Genomic DNA, 25,099 nt, shown 5'->3' with positions numbered 1-25,099 from the left:
GAGTCCAGGCCCCCAGCCCCTTTCCAGGAGTCCAGGCCCCCAGCCCCTCCTCCCTCAGACCAGGAGTCCAGGCCCTTGTAGAAGATGAAATCACTTCTCTAGTTTGTCCCTGCCTTGACCCCACCCAGCTGCCCCATCAATGCCCCATTAACAGGTCAGACACAAGTGTTCCACGAGGGGTGTCCAGGGGATGGGACACTGGGGTCCTGTTTGGAGAAAGGATGAGACAACCAGATTCCAGAACGATGCAGTGAGAGATGATCTCAGACTTGGGGCAGAGGGGAAGCAGGTGGTGGAGCAACTGGGAGGAGTGGGGAGGGGAGGTCCGAGTTCGGAGTCTGCAGACTTCAGAGTTGGTGGGAGGGATAGGCGGGAACCCCTGGGTCTGATGGAGGAGAGGCTGTGGGCCTGGAATGATGCATCCCCTCCTGCGGTTACAGTAAGATGACGACTGTGAACACACTTAATTTTTAAAGAATAAACCTTTTATTTCAGAATAATTATTGATTTCCAGAACAGCTGGAAGGATTGTGCAGAGAACTGCCAGGCCGTCCCCAGCTCCCCAACAGGTTCGTATCTCACGCAGCCAATGGCATGTTTGTCCAAACAAAGAAATGGTGTCAGACACTAGACCCTGCCTGTCTTACCAGTGCTTCTGCCAACAACCTTCTGCTCTCCCAGGGTCTGATCCAGGGTGCCCCACTGTGCTTTAGTGAACCCACATTTTTAAGTCTAGAAAGTACATAGGACAGACTCCCCTGGAGGGAGCAGTTCCCTGTCCCCGACCCTGTGCTGGGGATGGGGCCATGTCGTCAGATGCCTGCCGCCCCTGCTCCGCAGATGTAAAATGTCCTGCTCTGAGCTGGAGGTGGCGGTGTGGGGCTGTGTGGGGCGGTGTGACGGCTCCGAGCTGGAGCAGGTGAGTATCAGCTCATCCGTACCAGCATGGAAAGCTGGCTCCGAGGCCCACAAAGCTGGGAAGATCACACACCTTGGTGGTCCAGGCTGATTGGAAGCTGGCACGGGGCACTTGTCATGTGCAAGAAGAACTGAAAGGATGTCGAAATGAGAAAAAAACAGAGGCTGGGGAACCCTGGGTGGCGCAGCGGTTTAGCGCCTGCCTTTGGCCCAGGACGCGATCCTGGAGACCCGGGATCGAATCCCACATCGGGCTCCCGGTGCATGGAGCCTGCTTCTCCCTCTGCCTATGTCTCTCTGCCTCTCTCTCTCTCTCTGTGTGACTATCATAAAAAAAAAAAAATTTAAAAAAAAAAAAAAAAACAGAGGCTGTCCTGAACAGGTGGACAGGTGAGGCCGAAAAAGATGGGAGACATAGATCATCTGGGTACAAGATCCCAAGGGCCTGGGGACAGGCCACGTCTCAGAGGCATGGAGCTATGAGAAACACATTCTCAGAGGAGGACACTGGATTTGCAGATGACTGCTGGCAGGAAAATGTGTGCGTGTGTGTGTGTGTGGGGGGGGGTGGTCCAGAAAGGATGAATGACTTCCCAATGTCACTCCACTTTCCTGGAGCACAGGGAAATGGAAGAGGTAGAGGGTGAGGTTTCTATGGTGCTGGATCTTGAAAGCCCAGATTTAGTGCCGTGGACAGTGAGAGTCAACCAGGTCTCAGTGAGGAGTGACCCCATCAGAACTCCAAGATAGGCACTTAGCATGTGCCTGCACCGAGGAAATGCATCTGTAGGGGAAGCAGTGCCTTCCTTCAAGCAGACATATTCACAGCAGAAGGAAGAGGCAGAGTCCTTGACAGAGGAGAAGGCAGGAGCCCTGGACTCCAGGATCTGACGGAGGAGGAGCTGGGGTCCTGGACTCCCAGGTCTGAGGGAGGAGGACTCCCATGTCTTCAGTTGAGAGGGGCATTGTGTATCGCAGTCCAGCCCTCAGCACGGAGAGTGCAACGTGTTCCATCTCTGTCCTCCTGGGAGCAGCTGTCTCCATCCAGGTGGCCAGGACGGGGAGGGCGGGTGCTGGGGGAGGGGCCGTTGGCCCAGGCTCTGACCACTTGTCCCATCACCTGGTCAGGGAGATCCCCTATCTGTCCCCATCCTCCTGCCATCTTTGTCATCCTCCTCTTCCTCCTCTGTCCACTCCTCTAGGGTTGCTTCCTGCTCTTCCTCCTCCTCCCCATCTTCACTAGATGTAACCCCCCAGCCCCCAGATCCCTCTCTGTTCCTCTCTAAACCCCAGTCATCCCCCAAGAAGTCCAGGACAGCCAGTGGGGGGCTCCTAGTCTCAGGATCCAGGTCTAGAAGCCCCTGGAGCAATGCCAGGGCTGGGGGTGCAAACTGGTCCCAAGGTGAGGGTGGTCGTGGTGGTTGGGGTCTGGTGGTCATCCAGCCAGCAAAGGCCTCAAATTCAGGGTCAGGGGCCAGTGCTACATCCCAAGGGAAACAGGCAGTGGCAGTGCAGAAGAGAAGCACCCCCAGGCCCCAGGAGTCCATAGCTGGTCGCAGGGGCAGGGTATCAGGTGGCAGCAGGAGGCAGAGCTCTGGGGGGGCAGAGGGCAGTGGCCCTGGTGGTGCAGGGGTCGCACTCCCCTCAGGCCGAGTCAGACCCAGGTCACCTAGGGCCACACGGCTGCAGACGGGGTCAAAGACCAGAACATTGTCTGGCTTGACATCTGCATGGACCAGCCCCCGGCTGTGGAGAAAGTCCAGGGCTCCAGCCAGCTGGGCCATCACCCGCTTCACCAGAAGCTCTGGGAGGCCCTGGAGTCAAGGAGAGATGAAGGTCAGGTGCCTTGGCTCCTTCTTTAGTTCGTTTCTTAGGGCTCAAGAATTCAGAACCTCAGACCAATGGCTACCTCTAGTGTCCCTCAGCCTTCTCCAGATCAACCTCAGCCACAACCTGCTGCTAACTCTGCACTCCAGCCCCCAGTATGTTGTCACTGGAACTCCAGACTGAATCAGAAGCTCTTTTAGCTTCCACCAAGCTTTCTCCTCACGCTAACACTCAAATCCCCTCCTCACATTTCTTATCTCTTGCCTGATCACCCAGATCTCCAATGGGAACCCAAATCTCATACTTAATCCTAATTTTTGTTCCTTGGTCTCTAACTCACACACCATTCTGAAGTCATTTTACTGACTTCATCATTGGATTGATAAATCTATCCATCCAGCTAGCTAGGCAGCTAGACAGCAATCCATCCATCAAACCACTCATCCATTCAGCAGTCTACACAACAGGGTTTCTGCTTAACATCCATTCTACCAGCCAGTCAGAAACCCAATAATGTTTTCAATTATTTAATATCCAAAATCTATCCATTAATTCTTCCTTGCTTCCTTCCATTTAGCTACCATGCATTCCATCCAGCCAGCCATCCATCTACCCACCCATCAATCCATCTTTTCATCTATCCACCATCCACCCATCTTTCCATCCATCCATCCACTCACCCACCAACCATTCCACCCATCTTTCCATCCACCCACTCACCCATCCACCCATCTTTCCATCTATCTGTCTATCCACCCATCCACCCACCCATCAATCCACCCATCCACCCATCTTTCCATCCATCCATCTATCTCTACCCATTCATCTATCTCCCTCCCTTCTTTATTCCCCTCTGTTTATCTCCAACCCTATCTCAAATCCAAAATTTATTTACTGGGGATCCCTGGGTGGCGCAGAGGTTTGGCGCCTGCCTTTGGCCCAGGGCACGATCCTGGAGACCCGGGATCGAGTCCCACGTCGGGCTCCCGGTGCATGAAGCCTGCTTCTCCCTCTGCCTGTGTCTCTGCCTCTCTCTCTCTCTGACTATCATAAATAAATCAAAAATTTTAAAAAAATTTATTTCTTTAGGGACACCTGGGTGGCTCAGCAATTGGGCGTCTGCCTTCGGCTCAGGGCGTGGTCCCAGATTCCGGGATGGAGTCCCACATCGGGCTCCCTGCAAGGAGCCTACTTCTCCCTCTGCCTATGTCTCTACCTTCTCTCCGTGTCTCTCATGAATAAATAAATGAAATCTTAAAAAAAAAAAAAAAAACTATTTCTAAAGATGGCCCCACCCCTAGTCTCCAAACTCATGTACTCTCAGAATTTCATGGATTCAGTCTTCACCTGGTCTTCTCACCAAAAAGAACTTCATTACAGCCAATCTTCAACTTATTCCATATACTTACCCTTAACCATCCCTGTCTCACTCTGCAACTTCATCCATGCTTTTCACACCCACTACCAATCTATAATCAACTCACTCAACTTCACCCATGACCATGCTCCCAATCCCAGGGCTAACTAAAATCCCACCCCTAACCTCATTCTCAACCCCAATTCCAAGCCTGTGCCCATGCAAACTTGTGTTGGAATGGTTGAGTGGGTTAGGTTAGGGTTAGGCATAGGATTGCATCAAGAGTTAGAAATAAAGGGACGCCTGAGTGGCTCAGTGGTTGAGCATCTGCCTTCAGCTCAGGGTGTGATCCTGGAGTTCTGGGATCGAGTCCCATATTGAGCTCCCTGAAAGGAGCCTGCTTCTCCCTCTGCCTATGTCTTTGCCTCTCTCTTTCTGTGTTTCTCGTGAATAAATAAATAAAATCTTTAAAAAAGAGAGAGAGAGAAATAAGGAGGGTGTCTGGGGGCTTAGAGCAGAGCTACGTTGAGCACTGATTTGGATGTCAGGATTAGACATAGGAACGGGGTAGGGACAGAGTTGTACATGGGATAAGCAGTCCTGACCTTTGCTCCCTACCCGCCTCACCTGTTCTTGCAGCATCCCGCTGAGGTCCCCATATGGTGCGTACTCCTGGGCGAAGGCAAAGTGTCGGGGGGTCTGCAAGGGTCCTTCCAGGGTCTGGAGTAAACCTGGGTGTGATGAGACACAGCGGCCCACACAGAACTCTCTCAGGAAGGTACTTCTCAGGACCGAGTCCCGACGCAGGAGCTTCAGAGCCACAGCAGAACCTGCCATGGAGATGGGTGCAGAAGGGAACTCAGGGAGCTCTGATCTTGCTGTGGGGCCTTAGGCAAACTGCTCAACCTCTTGGAACCTCAGATATTTTGTGTGTAAAACAAGAGTGGCAGGGTATAGTGCCTGACCTCTCTCCGCTTCCAGTTTGTCCTTGTGTGAAGTCGGGGTTGAAGGTGACCTTCCCTGAGGACTCCCTATTCTGCTGTGTGGCCTTGTACAACTGCCTGACCCTCTTTGAGCCTCAGTTTTCTCTTGAATAGAGTAGGTGACATGGTGACTTGGGTTCCAATCCAAGTTGCACTCCTCCTTTGCTGTGTGACCTCAAGCAAGGCTCTCACCTTCTTTGGGTTAACTCTGTTTATTAGAAGATCAGAAAGCTCTTAACTTTCCAAGAGCCCCCGTCAAGGATTCCCATCATCTCCTGGGGATGTTCCCAGCCTCAGTAGCTTCTGAGAACCCTATTATGGGGAAGTTCTGGAGTCTGCCCTTGGGTGGCCAAACTCACCTCCTTGGCGAGGCCGGGCAAGGAGTACGCGGCCATAGGAGCCAGAGCCGAGCTCTCGGATGAGGCGGTACTGGACACGCAGATTCCTCACTGGGGTCACCCTGGTGGCTGTCAGCTCCACAAGCCGTTGGAGGGCCGTAGCTGTGTCCTCCTGGAGGAAAGGAGCAGAGGTGGGGAAGGGGTATGTGTGGGGGCCACCGCAAACAGCGGGTCCAGCCCAGGACTGAGTTGGGGTGCCAGGGTGATAGGGTCATTGTCCTCAGGGAGGAGGATGAGTCACAATGACTCACCGGCCTCGGGCCACCTGTTTTTGTGTCCTGGCAGGGTTAGGGGTGATTGTGTCAAAGACCCTGCCCACCACCTTCTGTGAGAACCCCCAGGAGCCCCTGGCCCCTGCTGCAATTGCTTCCTCAGCTGACACAACCCCCACTGTCCACTCTGTCCCTGTGCTTCCCACTCTGTTTCTGAGGCCACTGCCCTGGAGGCTTCGGTCTTGCTCTGTGTTCTCGGGTTTGTGTTACTCTGGGTCTCTGCTGTTGCTCTATTTCCCTGTCTTCTCCATTTCTCTCTGTGTGTTTGTTCACTGTCCCTATTCATGACTCTTTCTGACTCTGTTTCTCTGTCTCTCTCTTTCCCTTGTCTCCCACCTCTCACCTCTGGGTCCCCATCCTCAGGGTTCTTGGGCTCCCTGAGCTCCATTTCAGAGTCCCTGGCGTCAGCTGGCCCCTGAGCGAGCACCCCCTTACTAGGCCCACCAAGTCCTGCTGCACCTCTCAGATCCTCACCCCACAGAGCCAAGGTACAAAGCCTATCTGAAGGATCTGCCTCAGTCTCCCTCTGCCTGTCGGAGCCAGAGGATTTCTCTGCCGTCCTCTGCCGGACTCCTGCCTCCTTGTGAGCCCGGGTGTCTGTGTGTCCCTCTGTACTGTCCTGTCAATCTCCCGGCCCACACCTCCTTCCTGATTATCTTCCTTCCACTGTCTGTCTCCACCACCCTCCCTGTCCCAGCTCTCAGATCTCTTGGTGGGTCTCCCGATGCTGTGTCTCATCCTCACACTGTCCCCACCATCTGTCACTCAGGATATTCCACACTGTTCCCTGCCCTCCCCGTTTACTACTTGTCTGCTTGGTTTCGCTCTGGCCTGCTCTCCTGAGTATCTCTCTGTCTCCCTCCTCCTGTCTTTGTTCCTGACTCTCTCTCACAGCCTTTGTCCCTCCTTCTCTGGGCCGGAGACGGGGTGTGTGTGACAGCTCAGAGACATCCTGTCCCCCGCCACCCCTCCCTCACCCCCTCTGACCCGCTGTCCCCCTCCCTCCCCCTTCCAAACTTAGACCAGCTTGGACTCTGGGCTCTGGTCCCAGGACAGAGGGGACAAAACATATTGTGAACCCCCAAGGGCCAGGCCTGAAGGCAGTGAGAAAGGGGAGACGGTGCCCCTTCACATACCTTACATGGGATGGGAGACCCAGAGGTCCATGCTTTCTGTCCTCCTCCATGGGATGGGAGTCTGGCCTCCTGGAACTGGGAAGACAGTTCACAAAGCACTGTTCTGTAACACCAAATTCCCATCCCCAGACCCTTCCTCCCTGACCAAGAGTCCCAGCCCCTCCCTCAGACCCGGGAATCCAGGCCTCAGCCCCTCCTCCCTCAGACCCTGAAGTCCAGACCCCCAGCCCCCCTCCCTCATACCCAGGAGTCCAGACCCCCAGCCCCCCTCCCACAGACCCAGGAGTTTAGACCCCAGCCCCCCTCCCTCAAACCCAGGAGCCCAGACCCCCAGCCCCCCTCCCTCATACCCAGGAGTCCAGGTTCCCAGCATCCCTCTGTCATACCCAGGAGTCCAGGCCCCTAACCCCTCCTCCCTCAGACCCAGGAGCTCTAATAGCCAAAAGATGCATTGAGGAAAATAACTTCTTTCGTGTTCTCGGCACTTGGCCTGAGACTGTTTCTGGGCAAAGGCTGGAATCGGGCTTTGCCCTGGATCCTCCCAGCCATCCAGAAAGAGTGGGTATTTATCCCCAGTTTACAGAGCAGGAAACTGAGGTTGTAATCTGGGATCTCCTTACCCAAGGTCAGAGCAGGAGGAGGTGTCTGGTGGGACCTGCGCCAGGTCTGAGTGACTCATAGCCCTGAGTTCTGCCCAATTTGGTTTCACTACTACTACAACCCTGCTATTAATAAAGACAGCAAGGATGCTATCCAGACTCTGGAAGGATCCCGGGGAAATTGGCTACAATGTTGCCCCTGGGAACGCAGGCAGGCAGTAGAGCAGGTGACAGAGAAAGGACTTCCTTTGCTCTTTGATTTTTGGGGGGTTTGATGGTGAAAAGTTCTGCAAATGTGCAGAAAAGTCAAAAGAACCTCAGAGTGACCACCCTTCATTGTGCTGACCAGACTTCACATGTTGACTTTTTCCAATATTCTCTTTATCTCTGTTTTCTTTGGGGTGGGGGGGATGAAGTATTTCAAAGTAAATTACAGCCTCCTGAGATGTTTTTGGGTGAAATGGTATGATGCCTGGTGCTTGTTTTAAGGTATTCCAGCAAGAGAAAATCCAAAAATGTGTGCAGGGTAGGGTAAAAGAAATGCTGTGACAGGAACAGCATTCACCTTGCAAAGTGCAAATAAGGGGATTCCTTTTACTCTTTATTTTTGGTTATGCTGGACATTTTTCCTCATAAAAAGCTAAATATAAAATACACTATAGATGTCGTGAGAAATTATTGCAATGCTGAGATCTACATCTCTGTGAAAGTAAGGATAATTTCCAGCCCTACTGTAGTGCCATATCAGTCGCATCTAGAGGCATCAGCAGCAATTTCTGAAAACCAGCTGATACCCAGTCCTATCTGTTTACCCCAATTTGTCCAGATAAGTCCTATGTTGCTGGTGTAGTTGGGTCAATGATCAATGTCAACACATGGCTTTGGGGGAACTTTTTATTGCTGAGCCTTTTTTACTCTTTGAATTTTTTTAAAGTTTTTGTTTGTTTATTTATTCATAGAGACACAGAGAGAGAGGCAGAGACACAGACAGAGGGAGAAGCAGGCTCCATGCCGGGAGCCCCATGCGGGACTCAACCCCTGGTCTCCAGGATCACACCCTGGGCTGAAGGCAGCGCTAAGCCACTGCGCCACCAGGGCAGCCCCCCTCCCGCCCCTGCCCTCCCCCTTTTTTGCACTGCACATGTCACCTATTCAAAAAAACAAAATTAAGGATGCCTGGGTGGCTCGGTGGTTGAGCATCTGCCTTCAATTCAGGTCGTGATCCCAGGGTCCTGGGATCGAGTCACACATAAGGCTCCCTGTGAGGAGCCTGCTTCTCCCTCTGCCTATGTCTCTACCTCTCTCTCTCTGTGTCTCTCATGAATAAATAAATAAAATATTTTTTAAAAAACTAAACTAAAATGATTAAATGCAATGATGACTATTCAATTTTTCTCAGATGCCAGATGCCAGGTATGACTTTTTTTTTTTTTTTTTTTTTTAATTCAAGACTTTGTGGAATCCTCCCTACAAGCCCTGGATGAGTAGAATGATGGTTTCCAATGTACTGATGGGGAGACTGAGGCAGGGAGCAGCAGAGGCGTTAGCCAGCAGGCAGTGAGAGGCAGACGCAGAATTCTATGAGGATTTCTGGGGATTCCAGGCCACTGTCTCTCCTCTGCCCAGGCAGCCTGAGAGACCCCTGGTGTCTGACCGGAGCTGAGTTCCTCCCCTGGGGACTCGGGGCCGCAGGGACTGCAAAGCAGTCAGAAGGTCAGGCTGCAGAGCCACCTGGGTTTTCTGGGAGGAGAGTGAGAGGGGACACTGCAGGCCTCTGGCCCTCCCCAGCCCCCTGAGAGGCTCACTGATGATCCGGGGAGCTTTGCACCTCCCCATTTAGCAACGCTGCTCCACAGGGTCACCCGGAGTGACCTGGAGAAGGCAGATGTAGGCAGGGGAGGCTCCAGCTCTGACCCTGTGATGCACACACCCCTCATTAGACTTAGCCTCTGGGCCTCCCGCCTGCCCTCTTCCGTGCCTCCTGCCCGCCAGTCCCCAAGGGCTCTTCCAGTGACGGTCTTTGTTCATCCCTCCTGGCCAAATGAATGCTCCCTGACAAGCCTCCAACTGCCCCCATACCTCAGTTTCCTCCCTATGAAATGAGAGTAATTGCGGGTTCTACACAGAGCCTTATTGTCAAAGAAACATTTAACACTTATAATCTATGATACATTTATAATATAGTATATGTTGTATGTAACATATTAATGAATGTAATATATATCACCTTGTATATCATTATATTATGTATTTATATACCATCTCATAATATGTAATAGAGTATGTATCTTATGTGTTTTATATAAATCTTAAAGATTTTATTTTAAAAAAATCTCTACACCTGGCTATCCCTGGGTGGCGCAGCGGTTTGGCGCCTGCCTTTGGCCCAGGGCGTGATCCTGGAGACCCGGGATCGAGTCCCACAGCAGGCTCCTGGCATGCAGGCTGCTTCTCCCTCTGCCTGTGTCTCTGCCTCTCTCTCTGTGTGTCTTTCATGAATAAATAAATAAAATCTTAAAAAAAAAATCTCTACACCCAATGTGGGACTCGAACTCATGATCCCGATATCGGGAGTCACATGCTCCACTGACTAAGCCAGCTGGATGCCCCTATTACTTATATATTTTATATTTTTTCCAAATAAATTTAACGAATGAAATAGATGGAAAGCTCACATAAAAAACAAACAAATGAAAATGAAAACATATTTGTCCAACCATCTGGGATGCAGCAAAAGCAGTCGGAAGAGGGAAGTACATAGCAATACAGGCCTACCTCAAGACACAAAAAAAGTCTCAATTACACAACCTAATCCTATACCTAAAGGAGCTAGAAAAGAAGAAGCAAACAAGCATAAAGCCGGCAGGAGAAGGGAAATAATAAAGATGAGACCACAAATAAATAATACAGAAACAACAACAAAACACTAGAGTAGAATAACAAAAAGAAGAGCTGGGACATCAAACTAAGTAAAAAAATGGATCAAGCCCTAGCCAGACTTATCAACAAGAAAAGAGAAAGGACCTAAATAAATAAAATCCCAAATGCGAGAGGGTATAGCTACACCACAAAGGAAAACATTTATAAGAGAATACGATGAAAAACTATATGCCAGCACACTGGGAGACCTGAAAGAAATGGATAAATCCCTAGAAATGTACAAACTACCAACACTGGTTATGCATCTGCCTTGGCTCAGGGCGTGATCCTGGGTCCTGGGATCAAGTCCCGCATTGAGCTCCCCACAGGGAGCCTGCTTCTCCCTCTGCCTATGTCTCTGCCTCTCTCTGTGACTCTCATGAATAAATAAATAAAATATTTTTAAAATATATATATTTTACTAAATAAAATAATAGATGAACACTCAGCACAGCACCTAGAATAGAGTGCTTGCTTAATGATATTAATATTCACAAATGCTCTGATGGTGGCGTAGACAACGGCACTGTTCTGTGGGCTTTACAGACCTGGACGGGAATCACACTTAATCCTCATGGTCTACATGGGACCTAGGCGCTGTTGCTTTCCGAGGCTCGGACAGGCCACACGTGTCAGCCTTCACTACACCTGACACAGCACACAGCTGCACAAAACCTTGCTATAGCTCCTCATGGAATGGAATGTTTTAGCCATACACACACCAGATATATCCCAAATAGGGATGCCTGGGTGGCTTAGCGGTTGAGCGTCTGCCTTTGGCCCAAGATGTGATCCTGGAGTCCTGGGATCAAGTCCCACGTCGGGCTCCCTGCATGGAACCTGCTTTTCCTTCTGCCTGTATCTCTGCCTCTCTCTCTCTCTCTCATGAATAAATAAAATCTTAAAAAAAAAGAAATATCCCAAATAATATAATGAGCACCTACATGCCTACCCCTGTCCAGTTGAAGAAAGAGAACTTTTCTACTATAATTGGAACCAGTGGTATACTTACTCCTCTCTAAATCTTTCTAGTCCCTTCCTGATGTAACCACTATCACGAAGGAGGTATTTATTATTCATTTTTTAAAAATGCACTTGCTACAATATGTATAAACACATAGCTGCTATAGGGGATCACCTTGCATGTGGTTAAAACTAAAAATTAAGAAAAAAGAATCTTCTCACACATGTTGTCTTGTGCTAAAGGGCACACTTTGCTACTGCCATGTGCTCTCCAAAGGTGGTTCTATCTGGCATTGACTGTTTATTCTCATTTTTTTTGAGTTCGTAGGCCCCTCTGAGAATCTGAAGAAAGCCATCGAGACTTGCACTAATTCAGAAGACACTAGCCACGTGTGGCTCTTCAGCACTTGAAACGTGGCTGGTTCAAATCAAGAACTCCTGTGAGTGTAAAACACGACCATGAATTTCAAAGACTTACCACGAAAAAGAGAATGTAAGCTATCTCACTGATGACTTTTTTTTTTAAAAAAAGCTTTTATTTACTCATGAGAGACACACAGAGAGAGGCAGAGACATAGGCAGAGGGAGAAGCAGGCTCCCTACAGGGATCCCAATACGGGACTCTATCCCAGGACCACAGAGATCACAACCCGAGCCAAAGGCAGATGCTCAACCACTGAACCACCATGCATTTGGCTGATGACTTTTATATTAATTATAAGATGACATGATAATGTTTTGGATATACGGTCACTTGCAGTATTCGTGTATTTTGGATTTGCAAACTGGACTACCCATTCAAAAGTTCCTGTAGTCCTCAAATGAATGTCACAGCACTCTGGTGGGCATGTGCTGGGCGTCAAAAAATTTGAGCTGTCTGTGGTTGCACAAGGGGACCCTCTGCCTTCTTGTTTCACCTCTCACCCTGGAAACAAGTGTCCTTTCTGCAGCCTGGTTAGTGCCATGCTTTCAATATATATTAGGTAAGGTGTCTTTAAACAGAACACAAACTGGGGCACCTGGGTGGTTCAGTGGTTGAGCATCTGCCTTCGGCTCAGGTCATGATCCCAGGGTCCTGGGATTGAGTTCCACATTGGGCTCCCGGCAAGGAGCCTGCTTCTCCCTCTGCCTGTGTCTCTGCCTCTTTTTCTGTGTCTCTAATGAATAAATAAATAAAATCCTTAAAAGACTCCAAAAAACAGAACACATGTCAAATAAGGTTACACATTGAGGAAGGTTAAGGAAAATACTGTGACAAAGGCTCACAGGAATCCAACCCTGTACTTCCCCCAGGGGCAGCGGTTCCATATTCATCAAGTCAGTATTCACTGACTTTATAGATTGTAGCCACCAGGAAGAAGGATAATCAAGTATCCTGAGTGACTAGAATAAGGAAGATATACTGTATTGAACCAAATAAAGCCTCAAAATGATTTTTACCTTGTTTCTTTTTTACTTTTGGGAAAATTGATGCACAGTTTGGCAGATAGCATACAGGGTGACAGACCCTGATAGATCTCTCAAGAAGGCCATGGGTTGAGAATCGGTGCATTATCAGTGTTCCCTGTGCTACGCCAAGGGATCCTAGCCAAGATCCCTCATGCATGTGGACCATAACCCCACCATTCTCCCGGCCTCTGGTGTCTCTCCCTACAGTGTCTCACTCACCACCCCAAAAGCATCTAACAGTCGGAGACAACATGTGTCCCTCTCCTCAGTAGCTTCCCGTGGCTCCCTACTACCCTTAGGATAGCATCCAAGCTCCCTAGCCTGGCCTCTAAGCGCTTCTGGAGCTGGCACCTGCTGCATCTTATCTGCCACCCCGCCCTGTCTCACCCGACACTCCAGTCACACCGGGGGACTCACAGTTCCCTGGAGCACCCTGGACTCTCTCTCCCTCTCCTCAGGAAATGTGTGTGAGACGAGAGACTGACGGGTGGCCGGAGTGCATTTGTAATGGCTTCGTAAATCCCGCGTGATTAACGATAATTATAGCTAGCATTTACTGAACTCTGTGTATTACCAGCCGCTGTGCTAATCCTCACAGCAGCCGGGAAAGGTAGGTCCTATTATTAGCTCCGTTTTATAGTTGAGGGAAGGGAGACTCGCAGAGATTAAATCTCTCGCTCTATGTCCTGGTAGGGGTCAACGGCACAGTTGGACTCCGCGTTTCACACACCCCCTCCTCTGGCCTCTCTCTGGTGGTGTGGTAGACGTGTGCAGGCCAGGAGCTAGGGACAGACGCTGACTTCTCTTGTTTCCATTCAAATTCAACACACATTTCCTGGGGCCTGAGCTGGAGCAAAGGTCAGTGGATGGGTTCTGTCCCTGCTAGGGAAGAGTCTAGGTGCCACAGATAAGGATGCGAGCCATCAGAGAGCAAGGTGTTATCTGTTCGAATGGAGGTGACAAAATGAGGCCCAGAGCTGACTCTAAAGTCTTGATGGGATGAAGGGTGGGGGAGAAAGAGGCCTCCAAGCAGAGGCCTGTCCTATGTAGGATTCAAGTTAAGACAGATTAGTTGCAAAACTATGGAGAGCCTACCTCCTAGTATGTATGGAGCAGGATTGTCCATTCTGGGGATACAGAGAAAGTCACGGGAGCCAGAGTCCCTGCCCTCAGAGGCCGATCTACAGAGGCTGGAATCCGATGGGTGATTGCCTATGGCCTGGATGGGATAGAGCGCTGTGAGGTGACACGTCAGGGGGGTTCTTTGTGGGGTGACAGGAGTGTTCTAAAAATGATCATGGTGACAGTCACACGGCTCTGTGAGTACACCAGAAGTCATTGAGTGCCTCACTTTAAATAGATGAATGCTGTGCTATGAGAATCATATCTCAATAAAGGTATAAAAAAACCTTTAAAACCTGGGTGGCTCAGGCGGTGATCCCAGGGTCCTGGTATCGAGCCCCACATCAGGCTCCCCACAGGAAGCCTGCTTCTCCCTCTGCCTATGTCTGCCTCTCTATGTGTGTCGCTCATGAATAAATAAATAAAATCTTAAAAATAATAAAAATTAAAAGAATCCCTGCACTGGTGGAACAGGCATTCTAGCGAGGCCACAGAGAACATGACAGGTTGAATGCCTGGGCCAATTTAACACCCCCTCCTCCTGTGTGTAACAGAATGATTTTCAGCCACAATCACAGAATAACCATCAGCATTCTCTTCTTGGCTTGTGGGGAGTTTTCTTTCATTGTTTTTAATCTAACAAATTTTAGTTTTTCAAGCAATTTTAGGTTCATGGCAAAATGCGGAGGAAGATAGAGACATTTCCCACTGACTCTCTGCCCCTGCTCACACACACACCCCCATTAGCAACACCCCATACCCGAGAGTACGTTTGTCACGTTGACTCCTCCTAATCATTTTTTTTAGAACTTTATATAAAAAAAATCTTTATTTTGTTTTCAAGTGATTACTTCAAACTTTCAGACGCAAAGTTTGAGGGAGATCTTCAGAGGTCCAAAGGATTAACGGAGGGTTCGTGGAGTCACAACACAACACTGTGGATGCAAGCTTACCTCTGCAGGCCCATCTTCGGATGGCTCACGTTCACACCTGCTCTCTTTACACTGAAAGGAAATTTGTTTTGAAAACAAAACAAACCAACTCCAAAACGATCATTTTAAGTGGCACTGAGGCAGCTCAGGCCAATGTAAATTACTCTCCATTATTGCCCAACATCCTACTCAATCCCCCACCCCCACCCCACCCGCTCCCGGGCTGAGTTAGGATCCAAACTTGTAGGGAATACACAGCCTGTGTGACAGTCTGATGGCCATTCTAGTCTCAAACGGAATCCTTTTAGAGGTTTAACTCTAACTTTCCACTAACTCTTCAATAATATAGAATCATCCATAGGATTTGGGCTTTTCCTGTTATTTATGTGCAACTGTCTATGCCTATGACAGGATCTTCTTCCATTTTCCTAAATTTGCCTTAGAGGATGGGCCTGGCCCCACCAAGCTGGGTGTCGCAGCTCAGTCTTGGGCTGTAACTCGCTCCAGGAGCCACTGTCAAGCGAGACTGCTGACCCGGCAGCCTTCTGACGATGCCATACTGCATCGTCTGGGGACCCCGGGACCTTGACAGCCATGGTGGACGGGGCCTCCCAGGTCCTTGTGAGGAGGGTGGTTGGCCGGGAGGTGTTGCTGCTGTGTTGGACAAGTTCTGGGACGTCGGTCCCTGCTGCCATGCTAGCATATTCATGCTAGGGTTCTCTTTTGGTGCTGGCCATGGTCTGGGCTTGGCCACATGTATAATGATGTGTGTCCACCCTTAGAGTATTGTACAGAATAGCTCCACTGTCCTAAAAGCCCTCCTTGCTCCCCCTATTCATCTGTCCTCCCGTAACCCTTGGCAGCCATTTACTGTTTTACTATCTCCATAGCTTTGTCTTTTCCAGAAGGTCCTACAGTTGGAATCGTGCAGCATGTCACTTTTTCAGACTGGCTGCTTTCACTTAGTGATCTGCCTTTTTATGACCTGACAGCTCGTTTCTTTTCAGTACCAAATAATATTCCGTCCCCTGGATGGACCATATGGGCCCACCCACCTCCTGAAGCACATTTCAGTTGCTTCTGAGTGTCAATATGGAATCCAGCTGCTGTAAACATCCTGCTGTGTGTTTTTGTGTGCATGTGAAATCTTAATTTATTTGCCTGAACACTAAGGGGCATAATTGTTGGATATCTCTCATATAGCACAACTATTGTTTTTCAAAGATTTTATTTTTTTGTTTGTGAGAGACATAGAAAGAGAGAGGCAGAGACGCAGGCAGAGGCAGAAGCAGGCTCCCTGTGGGGAACCCGATGTTGGACTCAATCCCAAGGCCCTGGGATCAGGCCCTGAACTGAAGGCAGATGCTCAACCATTGAACCACCCAGGCGTCCCCACACAACTATTTTTTTTTTTTTAATTTATGATAGTCACACAGAGAGAGAGAGAGAGAGAGGCAGAGACATAGGCAGAGGGAAAAGCAGGCTCCATGCACCAGGAGCCCAACGTGGGATTCGATCCCGGGTCTCCAGGATCACGCCCTGGGCCAAAGGCAGGCGCCAAACCACTGCGCCACCCAGGGATCCCTACAACTATTTTTTAAAAAGATTTACTTAGGGTGCCTGGTTCAGTCAGTGAAGTGTCTGCCTTTTTTAAAAGATTTTTTTTTTTTTTTTTTTTTTTTTTGAGAGAGAGAGAGAGAGAAAGCACAAGCAGGGGAAGCAGCAGGAAGAGGGAAAGGGAGAAGCAGGCTTCCTGCTGAGCAGGGAGACCGATGAAGGGCTGGATCCCAGGACCTTGGGATCATGACCTGAGCTGAAGGCAGACGCCTCACTAAATGAGCAACCTATGCACCCCCAGAACTAATTTTAAGAGTCATCATTTATCATTTCTTTCTTGATTTTTTTTTTTTTAGTTTGTAAACAGGAATTGAAAAAAATGCATTCCAGTGTTAGAGATATTGGTTCCAATTCAGCACATGTTTCAGGTGTGAGCTCAATCCTGCACTTCAGTAAAAACTGGTACACGGCACAGCTGGTATTCTGCTTCCCCATTTTGAACTGGATCCACAAATACCAACTCCAGGAGTGACAGAGAAGGTCAGAACCCTAGTTATTCAGTTCCTATTTCTTTGTTTTTAGAATCACCATGGCATCTACATGCACTTCGAAACTACCATTTAATTTTTTTAAGTTTCTTTTTTTATTATTTTTTATTATTTTTTATTTTTTAAAAAATTTTTAAAATTTATTTATGATAGTCACAGAGAGAGAGAGAGAGAGAGAGAGAGAGGCAGAGACACAGGCAGAGGGAGAAGCAGGCTCCATGCACCGGGAGCCCGATGTGGGATTCGATCCTGGATCTCTGGGATCGCGCCCTGGGCGAAAGGCAGGCGCCAAACCGCTGCGCCACCCAGGGATCCTTAAGTTTCTTTTTTTAAAGATTTTATTTATTTATTCATGAGAGACACAGAAAGAGGCAGAGACACTGGCAGAGGGAGAAGCAGGCTCCCTATGGGGAGCCCAATGAGGAACTCGAACCCAGGACCCCAGGATCATGACCTGAGCTGAAGGCAGACGCTCAACCAGTGAGCCACCCAGACTATCCCAAAACTACCATTTTAAACATCCTGGGAACATGGAGCTATGCAGATCTCAGATGCAGAAGGCAGAGGTTGCATCTGAAGTGAGCTTGTACAACCCCCATCCTCAGGAACTTAGTATCAAAAGAAACCTGCATAGAGGAGTCTCTGCGAGTGGAGGCCCTCTGCACACTGGAGTTCTTGCATTAGCCTCCAGTAGCAATGTAGCTTTCCAAAAGATGGGGGAGAGTAACAAAGTGTGCTAATTGTATATATAAATATATACACATTGTGTACATGTCCATACTTGTTCTATATGTATCTACACATATGTATATATTTAAATCTATAATATGTATATGTATATGTATATTATAGATTTAAAACCCCATGGTAACATCTGCAGTGAATGTTTGGAACTTAGATTAATAAGTTCGCAGGGAGGGGTTTCTTTTTAATGTATTATCTACTTATTTTATTTTTTAAGATTTTATTTATTCATTCATGAGAGACAGAGAGAAGAGGCAGAGAAACAGGCAGAGGGAGAAGCAGGCTCCATGCAGGGAGCCGGACGTGGGACTCGATCCCAGGTTGCCAGGATCACGCCCCGGGCCCAAGACCGCGCTAAACCGCTGAACCACCTGGGCTGCCTTTACTGTATTTTTAAAATTTAAATTCAATTAACATTATAATATATATTTTTTAAAGATTTATTTATTCATTCATTCAGAGAGAGCGAAGAGAGAGGCAGAGATACAGGCGGAGGGAGAAGCAGGCTCCATGCAAGAAGCCTGATGTGGGACTCGATCCCAGATCCCCAGGATCACACCCCAGGCTGCAGGCGGCGCTAAACCGCTGCGCCACCCGGGCTGCCCAACATTATCATATATTATTAGTTTCAGATGTAGAGTTCAGTGATTCATCAGCTGCATATAATCCCCAGAGTGCAGTGCCCATCACCCTCATACTCATCACCCAGTCACCCCATCCCCCTTCCACCTCCCCTTCAACAACCCTCAGTTTGTTTCCCAGAGTTAAGAGTCTTTTATAGTTTGTCTACCTCTCTGGTTTCCTCTTGTTTTATTTTTCAGGGAGGGTTGTGTATCACTGACACTGGTTATGATCGCTGGTGTATGACATAAGTGAAAAGTGGACCAAACATTTAGTTATCTCTTTGTTTTCATTTCCACCATGGCCACTGCATCCCAGCATCCAGGGCAGGCTGCTCCCACCTGCCATTGTCTCAACGGCACATGACAGAGGGGGGATTGCATTGGATGGGCAGAAATAGGAAGTGGTTGAGCATGTGGGGAAATAGAGGCCCTCAGGCCTTGCAGGCGGGTGTGTAGACTAGAGCAGCGTTCTGGCAGGACCCCCAGGTCTGAGGATTCTTTAGGGTGTATCCATCCCTGAGAGATTTTCCCAGAGAAGGGCAATCTGGATGTGCTGGGTCCCTTCCCCTTGTCCATCTGCCTCCTCTCTGTCCGGGTGACCCCTTCCAACTGCATCACCTAGGCTGCGTCTGGCTTCTGTTCAGGTTCAGCCAAGGGGAAGCATCGGCAGGTGATCAGAAGGCAGGGGCAGTGACAGTGACCCTGAACAACTCATCTCACCTTTCTAAGACTCTGTTTCCCCCTGTGTAAAGTGGGGGTGGGACAGATTATAAACTCATTTATTTGTGGAACAGTTATTTGCTGTGAGTCTACTGTGTGTCAGGCACTGTGCTGGGTGCTGGGGACGCAGCATGAGCCACACAGGCACCTTTCCATTCTAGGGAGGGGTGGTCAGCTGCCAATTTGTAAACCCAACAAACCAGCAAATGAGAAGAAAACAGAGGGCAGTGGTTTGATCCTCACCTGAAAGATGTCGAAAGAGGCTCTGAGAAATAATTCATCAGATGATTTAGCAAAAATGAAATCTTTTTAAGCATTTACTCTGTGCCAAGGCAATACTAAATGCTCTAGGAACCCAGTGAAACCCAGCCAAGATTTGCACCCCTGCACATGGCACAGGTGGATGGGGATGGTGGTATGGGTTACATCGTGCCCCCCCCACATCAAAAACTGGAACCCCCAGTACCTCAGAATGTGACCTTGTTTGGAAATAGTATCACTGCAGATGAAATTAGGTAAGAGGAGATGGTACCGTGGAGTAAGGTGGGTTCCTTTACGATCCTCCCACAGGAAAAAGTGGAAAGATGGCCATGTGGGGCCACCAGTGCGTGAAGATGAAGGTGGAGCAGTGAGGCACCTATAAGCCCAGGGTGGCGGGCAAACCACCAGGAGCTAGGCAGAGTAGAGATAGGCTTCCCCTGGGGGCTTCAGAGGGAGCATGGCCCTGCCAGCACAGGACCTTCCACTTCCACCTCCACAATGCTGTATTATACAATCCTATTGTTGGAAGCCATAGGGCTTGCGATACTTTGTTACAGCAGTCCCCCCTCACTAGCACAGGGGGATGAACATGGACCTATTGGAAACAAAGAAACCAACTTACTTCTGACTGAGAGCTCTGTGACCGCCACAAAACAGGTTGCATGTGTTTTCCATGCTGTGTAACAAACCACTAGGAATCTAGCAGCTTAAAAGAGCACCCCCTTATTAGCCCACACTTTCTGTGAGTCAGAAACCTAGGCATGAATGACATGGCTCTCTGCTTCAGGAAGACTGAGAACTCCCCATTCCCTTGCTGCTTGTTGGGCAGAATCCACTGTTTTCAGAGGCCGCCTGCATCCCCTGGGTGTGGGGTGCTCTCCTCCTTCCAAGCCTGAAACAGAGAATCTCCCTCTTGTTGAATCCCCCTGAAGCTCTGAATCTTTCTCCAGAAGGAGCCCCGTCCCTTTTAGGGAGTCACCTGATTAGGCCAGGTCCACCAAAGATCACTTTCCTAGCTTAAATTAACTGAGTTGGATATATTTCTTTTAAGATTTTATTTATTTAATCATGATAGATCCACAGAGAGAGAGGGAGAGAGGAACAGGCACAGGCAGAGAGAGAAGCAGGCTCCATGCAGGGAGCCCGACTTGAGACTCGATCCTGGGTCTCCAGGATCTGGCCCTGGGCTGAAGGCGGCGCTAAACCACTGAGCCACCGGGCTGCCCTGAGTTAGATATTTTTTAAAAATTATATTGAAGCATAACTGACATAAAATATTATATTCATTTCAGGTGCACAACATAGCAATTTGACATTTCTCATGAGAAGTGTAATCACCACTTGACACCATACAACACTATTATGATATTATTGAATATTATTTTCCGTGCTGTACTTTTCATCTCTATGACTTTCTTTTTTATTTTTTTTTTTAAATTTTTATTTATTTATGATAGTCACACAGAGAGAGAGAGAGAGAGGCAGAGACACAGGCAGAAAGAGAAGCAGGCTCCATGCACCGGGAGCCCGACGTGGGATTTGATCCAGGGTCTCCAGGATCACGCCCCGGGCCAAAGGCAGGCGCCAAACCGCTGTGCCACCCGGGGATCCCCTATGACTTTCTTTTTTAAAGGTTTATTTGAGAGAGAGAAAGCAAGAAAAAGAGTGCATGTGCACGTAAGTGGGGGGAAGAGCAGAGGAGAGGGAGGGAGAATCTTAAGCAGACTCTGTGCTGAGTGCGGAGCCCACTGTGTGAAATCTGGGATCATAAGATTATGACCTGAGCCGAAGTCAAGAGTCAGCCACTTAATGGAGTGAGCCACCCAGGCACCCGTTATCTCTGAGACTTTTTATCTAATAACTAGAAGTTTGTGCCTCCTAATTAATCCCTTTTATTTATTTCCCCATCCTCTACTCCCTCCCCCTTGGCAACCACCAGTTTGTTCTCTGTATTTATGAGTCTGCTTTTGTTTTGTTTTTTACGTTCTGCATATGAGTGAAATCATATGGTATTTCTCCTTCTCTGTCTGACTTACTTCACTAAGCATGATGCCCTCTAGCTCCATCCGCGTTATCTGACTTCAGATCCTAGTGCCGTGTGCAAAGGCCTTTCACAGTAGCCCCTGGATCGGCACTGGGAGATGTGTGTACACCAGGGGAGCAGGAATCTTGGGATCTGCCCACAACAAGAGATTGATAGAGATGGGCTGAGGGAGGAAGAGCCTCGTAGAGGAGGCTTGAAAGGACAGATGGGAGAGTCATTCCAGGCAGAGGAATTGCGCATCTGAGGCTGAGATGAGGAAGCCAAGGGGCTGCTGGGAACCTGCCGAGCTGTCGAGCTGTCGTGGGAACAAAAGCAGCTCTTGAGTGTGGCCTGTGGGCACTGGAGAATGAGTGTGATGGTGAACAGTAGCTTTGATTTTTTTTTTAAGATTTTATTTATTTATTTGAGATAGAGAAAGAGAGACAGAGCATGAATGGGGTGGTGGGGCAGAGGGAGAAGAAGCTAGCTCCCCACTGAGCAGGGAGCTCGACATGGGGCTCGATCTCAGGACTCCGGGATCATGACCTGAGCTGAAGGCAGATGCTTAAACGACTGAGCCATCCAGCTGCCCAGTAGCTACAATTATCCTGATAGTCCAACCCTGGAGGTGGCCAGTCTGGAAGGGCTATCCTTCTCTTTTCTCTGGCCCTCCTCTCCCAGTGAACTTGGGTGGGTCACTTCCCTCTCCCTGGCTCCACATCTGGTGCCAGAATGCCCCCTCCCTCCTTGAGACAAAAACGTTGATTTGGGAGGAGGGCAGAACTGGGGCAAAGCCCCAGCTGGCAGTGGGAAAAGAAGGCGGCTGGGGCTCAAGCAGCTGGGTGAGAGGCAGTAAATATTTATGCAGCATGAGTCTGTGCCAGGCACAGTGCTGGGCGTGGTTGAGATAAAGGGCCCAGGAGGCACAGGGGTTTGGCCTCTGAGGCTGGATTCCAAACCGCGCCCCGGGAGGCCAGGAGCAGGCAGTGGAAACCGCCCACCATGGGCCTAGTGCCCAGAGGGAGGTGTAGCTTCAAGCTGCTGGATGTCTGTGGGTGGGTGACTGTCCCCTTGGAGCCTCAGAGCCCCTCTGGAAAGGGAGGGTGTCCCAGCTCCTGATCACAGGCTCAGTTCTCTAGATCATCTGGATCAAGTCTCAAATCACTCCTTTTCAGAAGCCCTCTAGGACCACCTAACTGAAGTCATAGCACCAGCTTGAAGCCCCTGCTTCTCTGCTAGCACTGCTTTATTCTCTTACTCTCTCACATTAAAATGTGGGCTTCAATGAAATAAATAACATTGTATGGGGCTATAATATACATTTATATAAAATAAAATAAAATAAAATAAAATAAAATAAAATAAAATAAAATAAAATAAAATAAAATAAAAAAATAAATAACATGGTATGGGGGCACCTGGGAGGCTCAGTGGTTGAGTGTCTTCTTTTGGCTCAGGGAGTGATCCCAGGGTCCTGGGATCGAGTCCTCCCTCTGCCTGTGTCTCTCATGAATAAATAAATGAAATCTTTAAAAACAAAAACAAAAAAATCATATGGGACTATCACCCAAAGTATAAAATAAACATCTGGGGATCCCTGGGTGGCGCAGCGGTTTGGCGCCTGCCTTTGGCCCAGGGCGTGATCCTGGAGACCCGGGATCGAATCCCACGTCGGGCTCCTGGTGCATGGAGCCTGCTTCTCCCTCTGCCTGTGTCTCTGCCTCTCTCTCTCTCTCTCACTGTGTGCCTATCATAAAAAAATAAAAAATTTAAAAAAAAATTAAAAAAAAATAAAATAAAATAAACATCTGTGAATCCATATAGATACAAATAAACTACTGAATAAATGCATAAACAGGGGAAAGAGAAGGGACAGAAGAATCTTCAAAATTGTATCTGGATGCTTCCCCCTACTTTCCACGTGGGATGCATCAGTGACTTGTGCACAGAGCGGAGGGTGAGGGGTCACTCTCCAGTGGAGACACCTGGCGAGCGCCATGGCATCATCTGCCAGATTATGAAGGGAAGCATCATGGGTGGTAAGTCACATGGATATGTGCAGGGTGGGGGGGCCTCCCTGGCCCCAAGGGGTTGTGCTGAAAAAGGTGCTACACTGGCTTTGGGTTTCTCCCCAGAGCTCCTCAAAACTGTCAAGGTCATCAAAAACCAAGGCAAATTTGAGAGATGATCTTAGACCAGAGGAGGCTGAGGAGGCATGACACAGGCCATGTGCTATCCAGGGTGGGATCCTGGAACAGAAAAGGAGCATCAAGGGGAAAAGAGCTAAATCTGAGTGAGGGGGAGTGTTTGGTTGATAGTGTTCTAGAATCAGACTTTGTTTCCTTGGTTTTGACAGGTGGACTCCGGTCGTAGGATAACACGAGGGGAATCTGACTCGGATGCAGGAGAAGCCTCCGTACTACTTCAATTTCTCTGCAAACCTAAAACTATTCTAAAAAGAAAAGACTATTTAAAAAGCATGGGGAAAAAATAAAAAATAAAAATAAATAAAAAATTAAAAAGCATGGGGATCCCTGGGTGGCTCAGCAGTTTAGAGCCTGCCTTTGGCCCAGGGTGTGGTCCTGGAGTCCCAGGATTGGGTCTGCATTGGGCTCCCTGCATGGAGCCTGCTTCTCCCTCTGCCTGTGTCTCTGCCTGTGTGTGTGTGTGTGTGTCTCTCATGAATGAATAAATGAATCTTAAAAAAAAATTAAATAAAAAGCAAACCAGGTGGGCTCAAGAGGACTTCTGTCCCACTTCCTATCAGTTAATTTTCCATATAGAAGCCGGAGGGAATCTGTTAAATTAGGAGAGGGAGAGGCACCTGGTGGCTCAGTGGTTGAGCATCTGCCTTTGGCTCAGGGTGTGATCCCAGAGTCCCACATCAGGCTCCCTGCACAAAGCCTGCTTCTCACTCTGCCTATGTCTCTGCCTCTGTCTGTGTGTTTCTCATAAATAAATAAATAAATCTTTAAAAAAAATCAAGAGAGGGGTCTGTGCTATTCAGAAGTAGTATTTCTAAAGATGTATCAAATGGTAGCATGTGGAATATATGCGTTTCACTGTTTTTAAATTTTACCAAAGACAAGAAGCTTAAACAGATACTTGATATCTTAGAAGAATATTTGATATCTTGTTACGATATGCATGCTGCAGTGTTTAGGGGTGATGTGACCTAATATTTGCAAATTGCTTTGAAATGAAATTATTTTAAAGTTAGGTGTACGGGAACTGTCTGCAACTTCCATTCAATTTTTCTGTGAATGTAAAACTGCTCAAAAAAGGAAAGTTCATTAAATTTTTAAAAGATGAATGGTGGATGGATAAATGTAAGGATGGATAGACAAAGTCATTATGGACAAATAGAGCAAAAAATGCTCACTGTAGACTCTAAGGGCTGAGGATATGCATTTAGTCTCTAATTCTTTCCATTTGCTATGTGTTTTAAAATTTTCAACTGTTGGGGTGCCTGGCTGGCTGAGTGGCTGGAGTGTGTGACTCTTGATCTCAGGGTCCTGAGTTCAGCCTCATGTTGGGGGTGTAGAGTTTACTTAAAATTTTTGTGGTGGTGGGGAGGGGTGCCTGGGTGGCTTAGTCGACAAAGCATCTGCCTTTGGCTCAGGTCATGATCTCGGGGTCCTGGAATGAAGTCCTGTATCGGGGTCCCTGCTTAGTGAGGAGTCTGCTTCTCCTTATCCCTCTGCCCCTCCTCATGCTCATGCTCACACACTCTCTCTCAAATAAATAA

The 25,099-nt window shown here is 48.5% G+C and overlaps 1 protein-coding gene and 1 long non-coding RNA gene across 6 annotated transcripts; one reads left to right on the top strand and one right to left on the bottom strand.

Moving 5' to 3' along the window:
* Nucleotides 1-463: 463 nt before the first annotated feature.
* On the bottom strand, nt 464-7,455 carry SBK3 (SH3 domain binding kinase family member 3). 5 transcript variants are annotated; one of them, XM_077914150.1, is made up of 5 exons: nt 7,357-7,455; nt 6,892-6,966; nt 5,445-5,595; nt 4,730-4,932; nt 464-2,732 (listed from the first exon to the last, which is right to left on the bottom strand). In XM_077914150.1, the coding sequence occupies exons 1-5, from the start codon at nt 7,438-7,440 to the stop codon at nt 2,043-2,045; spliced, it is 1,203 nt and encodes a 400-aa protein (XP_077770276.1). In that variant the 5' UTR covers nt 7,441-7,455; the 3' UTR covers nt 464-2,042. The 5 variants fall into 5 exon arrangements, with proteins under 5 accessions (XP_077770276.1, XP_077770282.1, XP_077770265.1 ...); XM_077914156.1 differs by having other exon boundaries at nt 7,278-7,358; XM_077914139.1 differs by lacking the exons at nt 6,892-6,966; nt 7,357-7,455 and adding an exon at nt 6,230-6,679 and having other exon boundaries at nt 4,730-4,833.
* A 5,976-nt stretch (nt 7,456-13,431) lies between these two features.
* Nucleotides 13,432-24,437, top strand: LOC144291649 (uncharacterized). The gene is made up of 3 exons (XR_013359048.1): nt 13,432-13,679; nt 16,789-16,972; nt 23,708-24,437. It is a non-coding gene; the product is annotated as an uncharacterized LOC144291649 (long non-coding RNA).
* The last annotated feature ends 662 nt before the right edge of the window (nt 24,438-25,099 follow it).

This window comes from Canis aureus, chromosome 1 (assembly GCF_053574225.1).
Source record: "Canis aureus isolate CA01 chromosome 1, VMU_Caureus_v.1.0, whole genome shotgun sequence".
NCBI lineage: Eukaryota > Metazoa > Chordata > Mammalia > Carnivora > Canidae > Canis > Canis aureus.
The sequence above is the reverse complement of the archived record's forward strand: the minus strand, read 5'-3'. Positions and strand labels throughout refer to the sequence as shown.

What these genes read in the sequence shown, in the direction of transcription:
- SBK3 (XM_077914130.1), bottom strand. Translation starts at nt 6,493, where the DNA reads ATGAGACACAGCATCGGGAGACCCACCAAGAGATCTGAGAGCTGGGAC. An exon ending in TTGTACCTTGGCTCTGTGGG is followed by an intron (nt 5,596 to 6,229) that starts GTGAGGATCTGA and finishes CCTTTCCTCCAG; the next exon opens with GAGGACACAGCTACGGCCCT. An exon ending in GCGGGATGCTGCAAGAACAG is followed by an intron (nt 2,733 to 4,729) that starts GTGAGGCGGGTA and finishes CCTTGACTCCAG; the next exon opens with GGCCTCCCAGAGCTTCTGGT.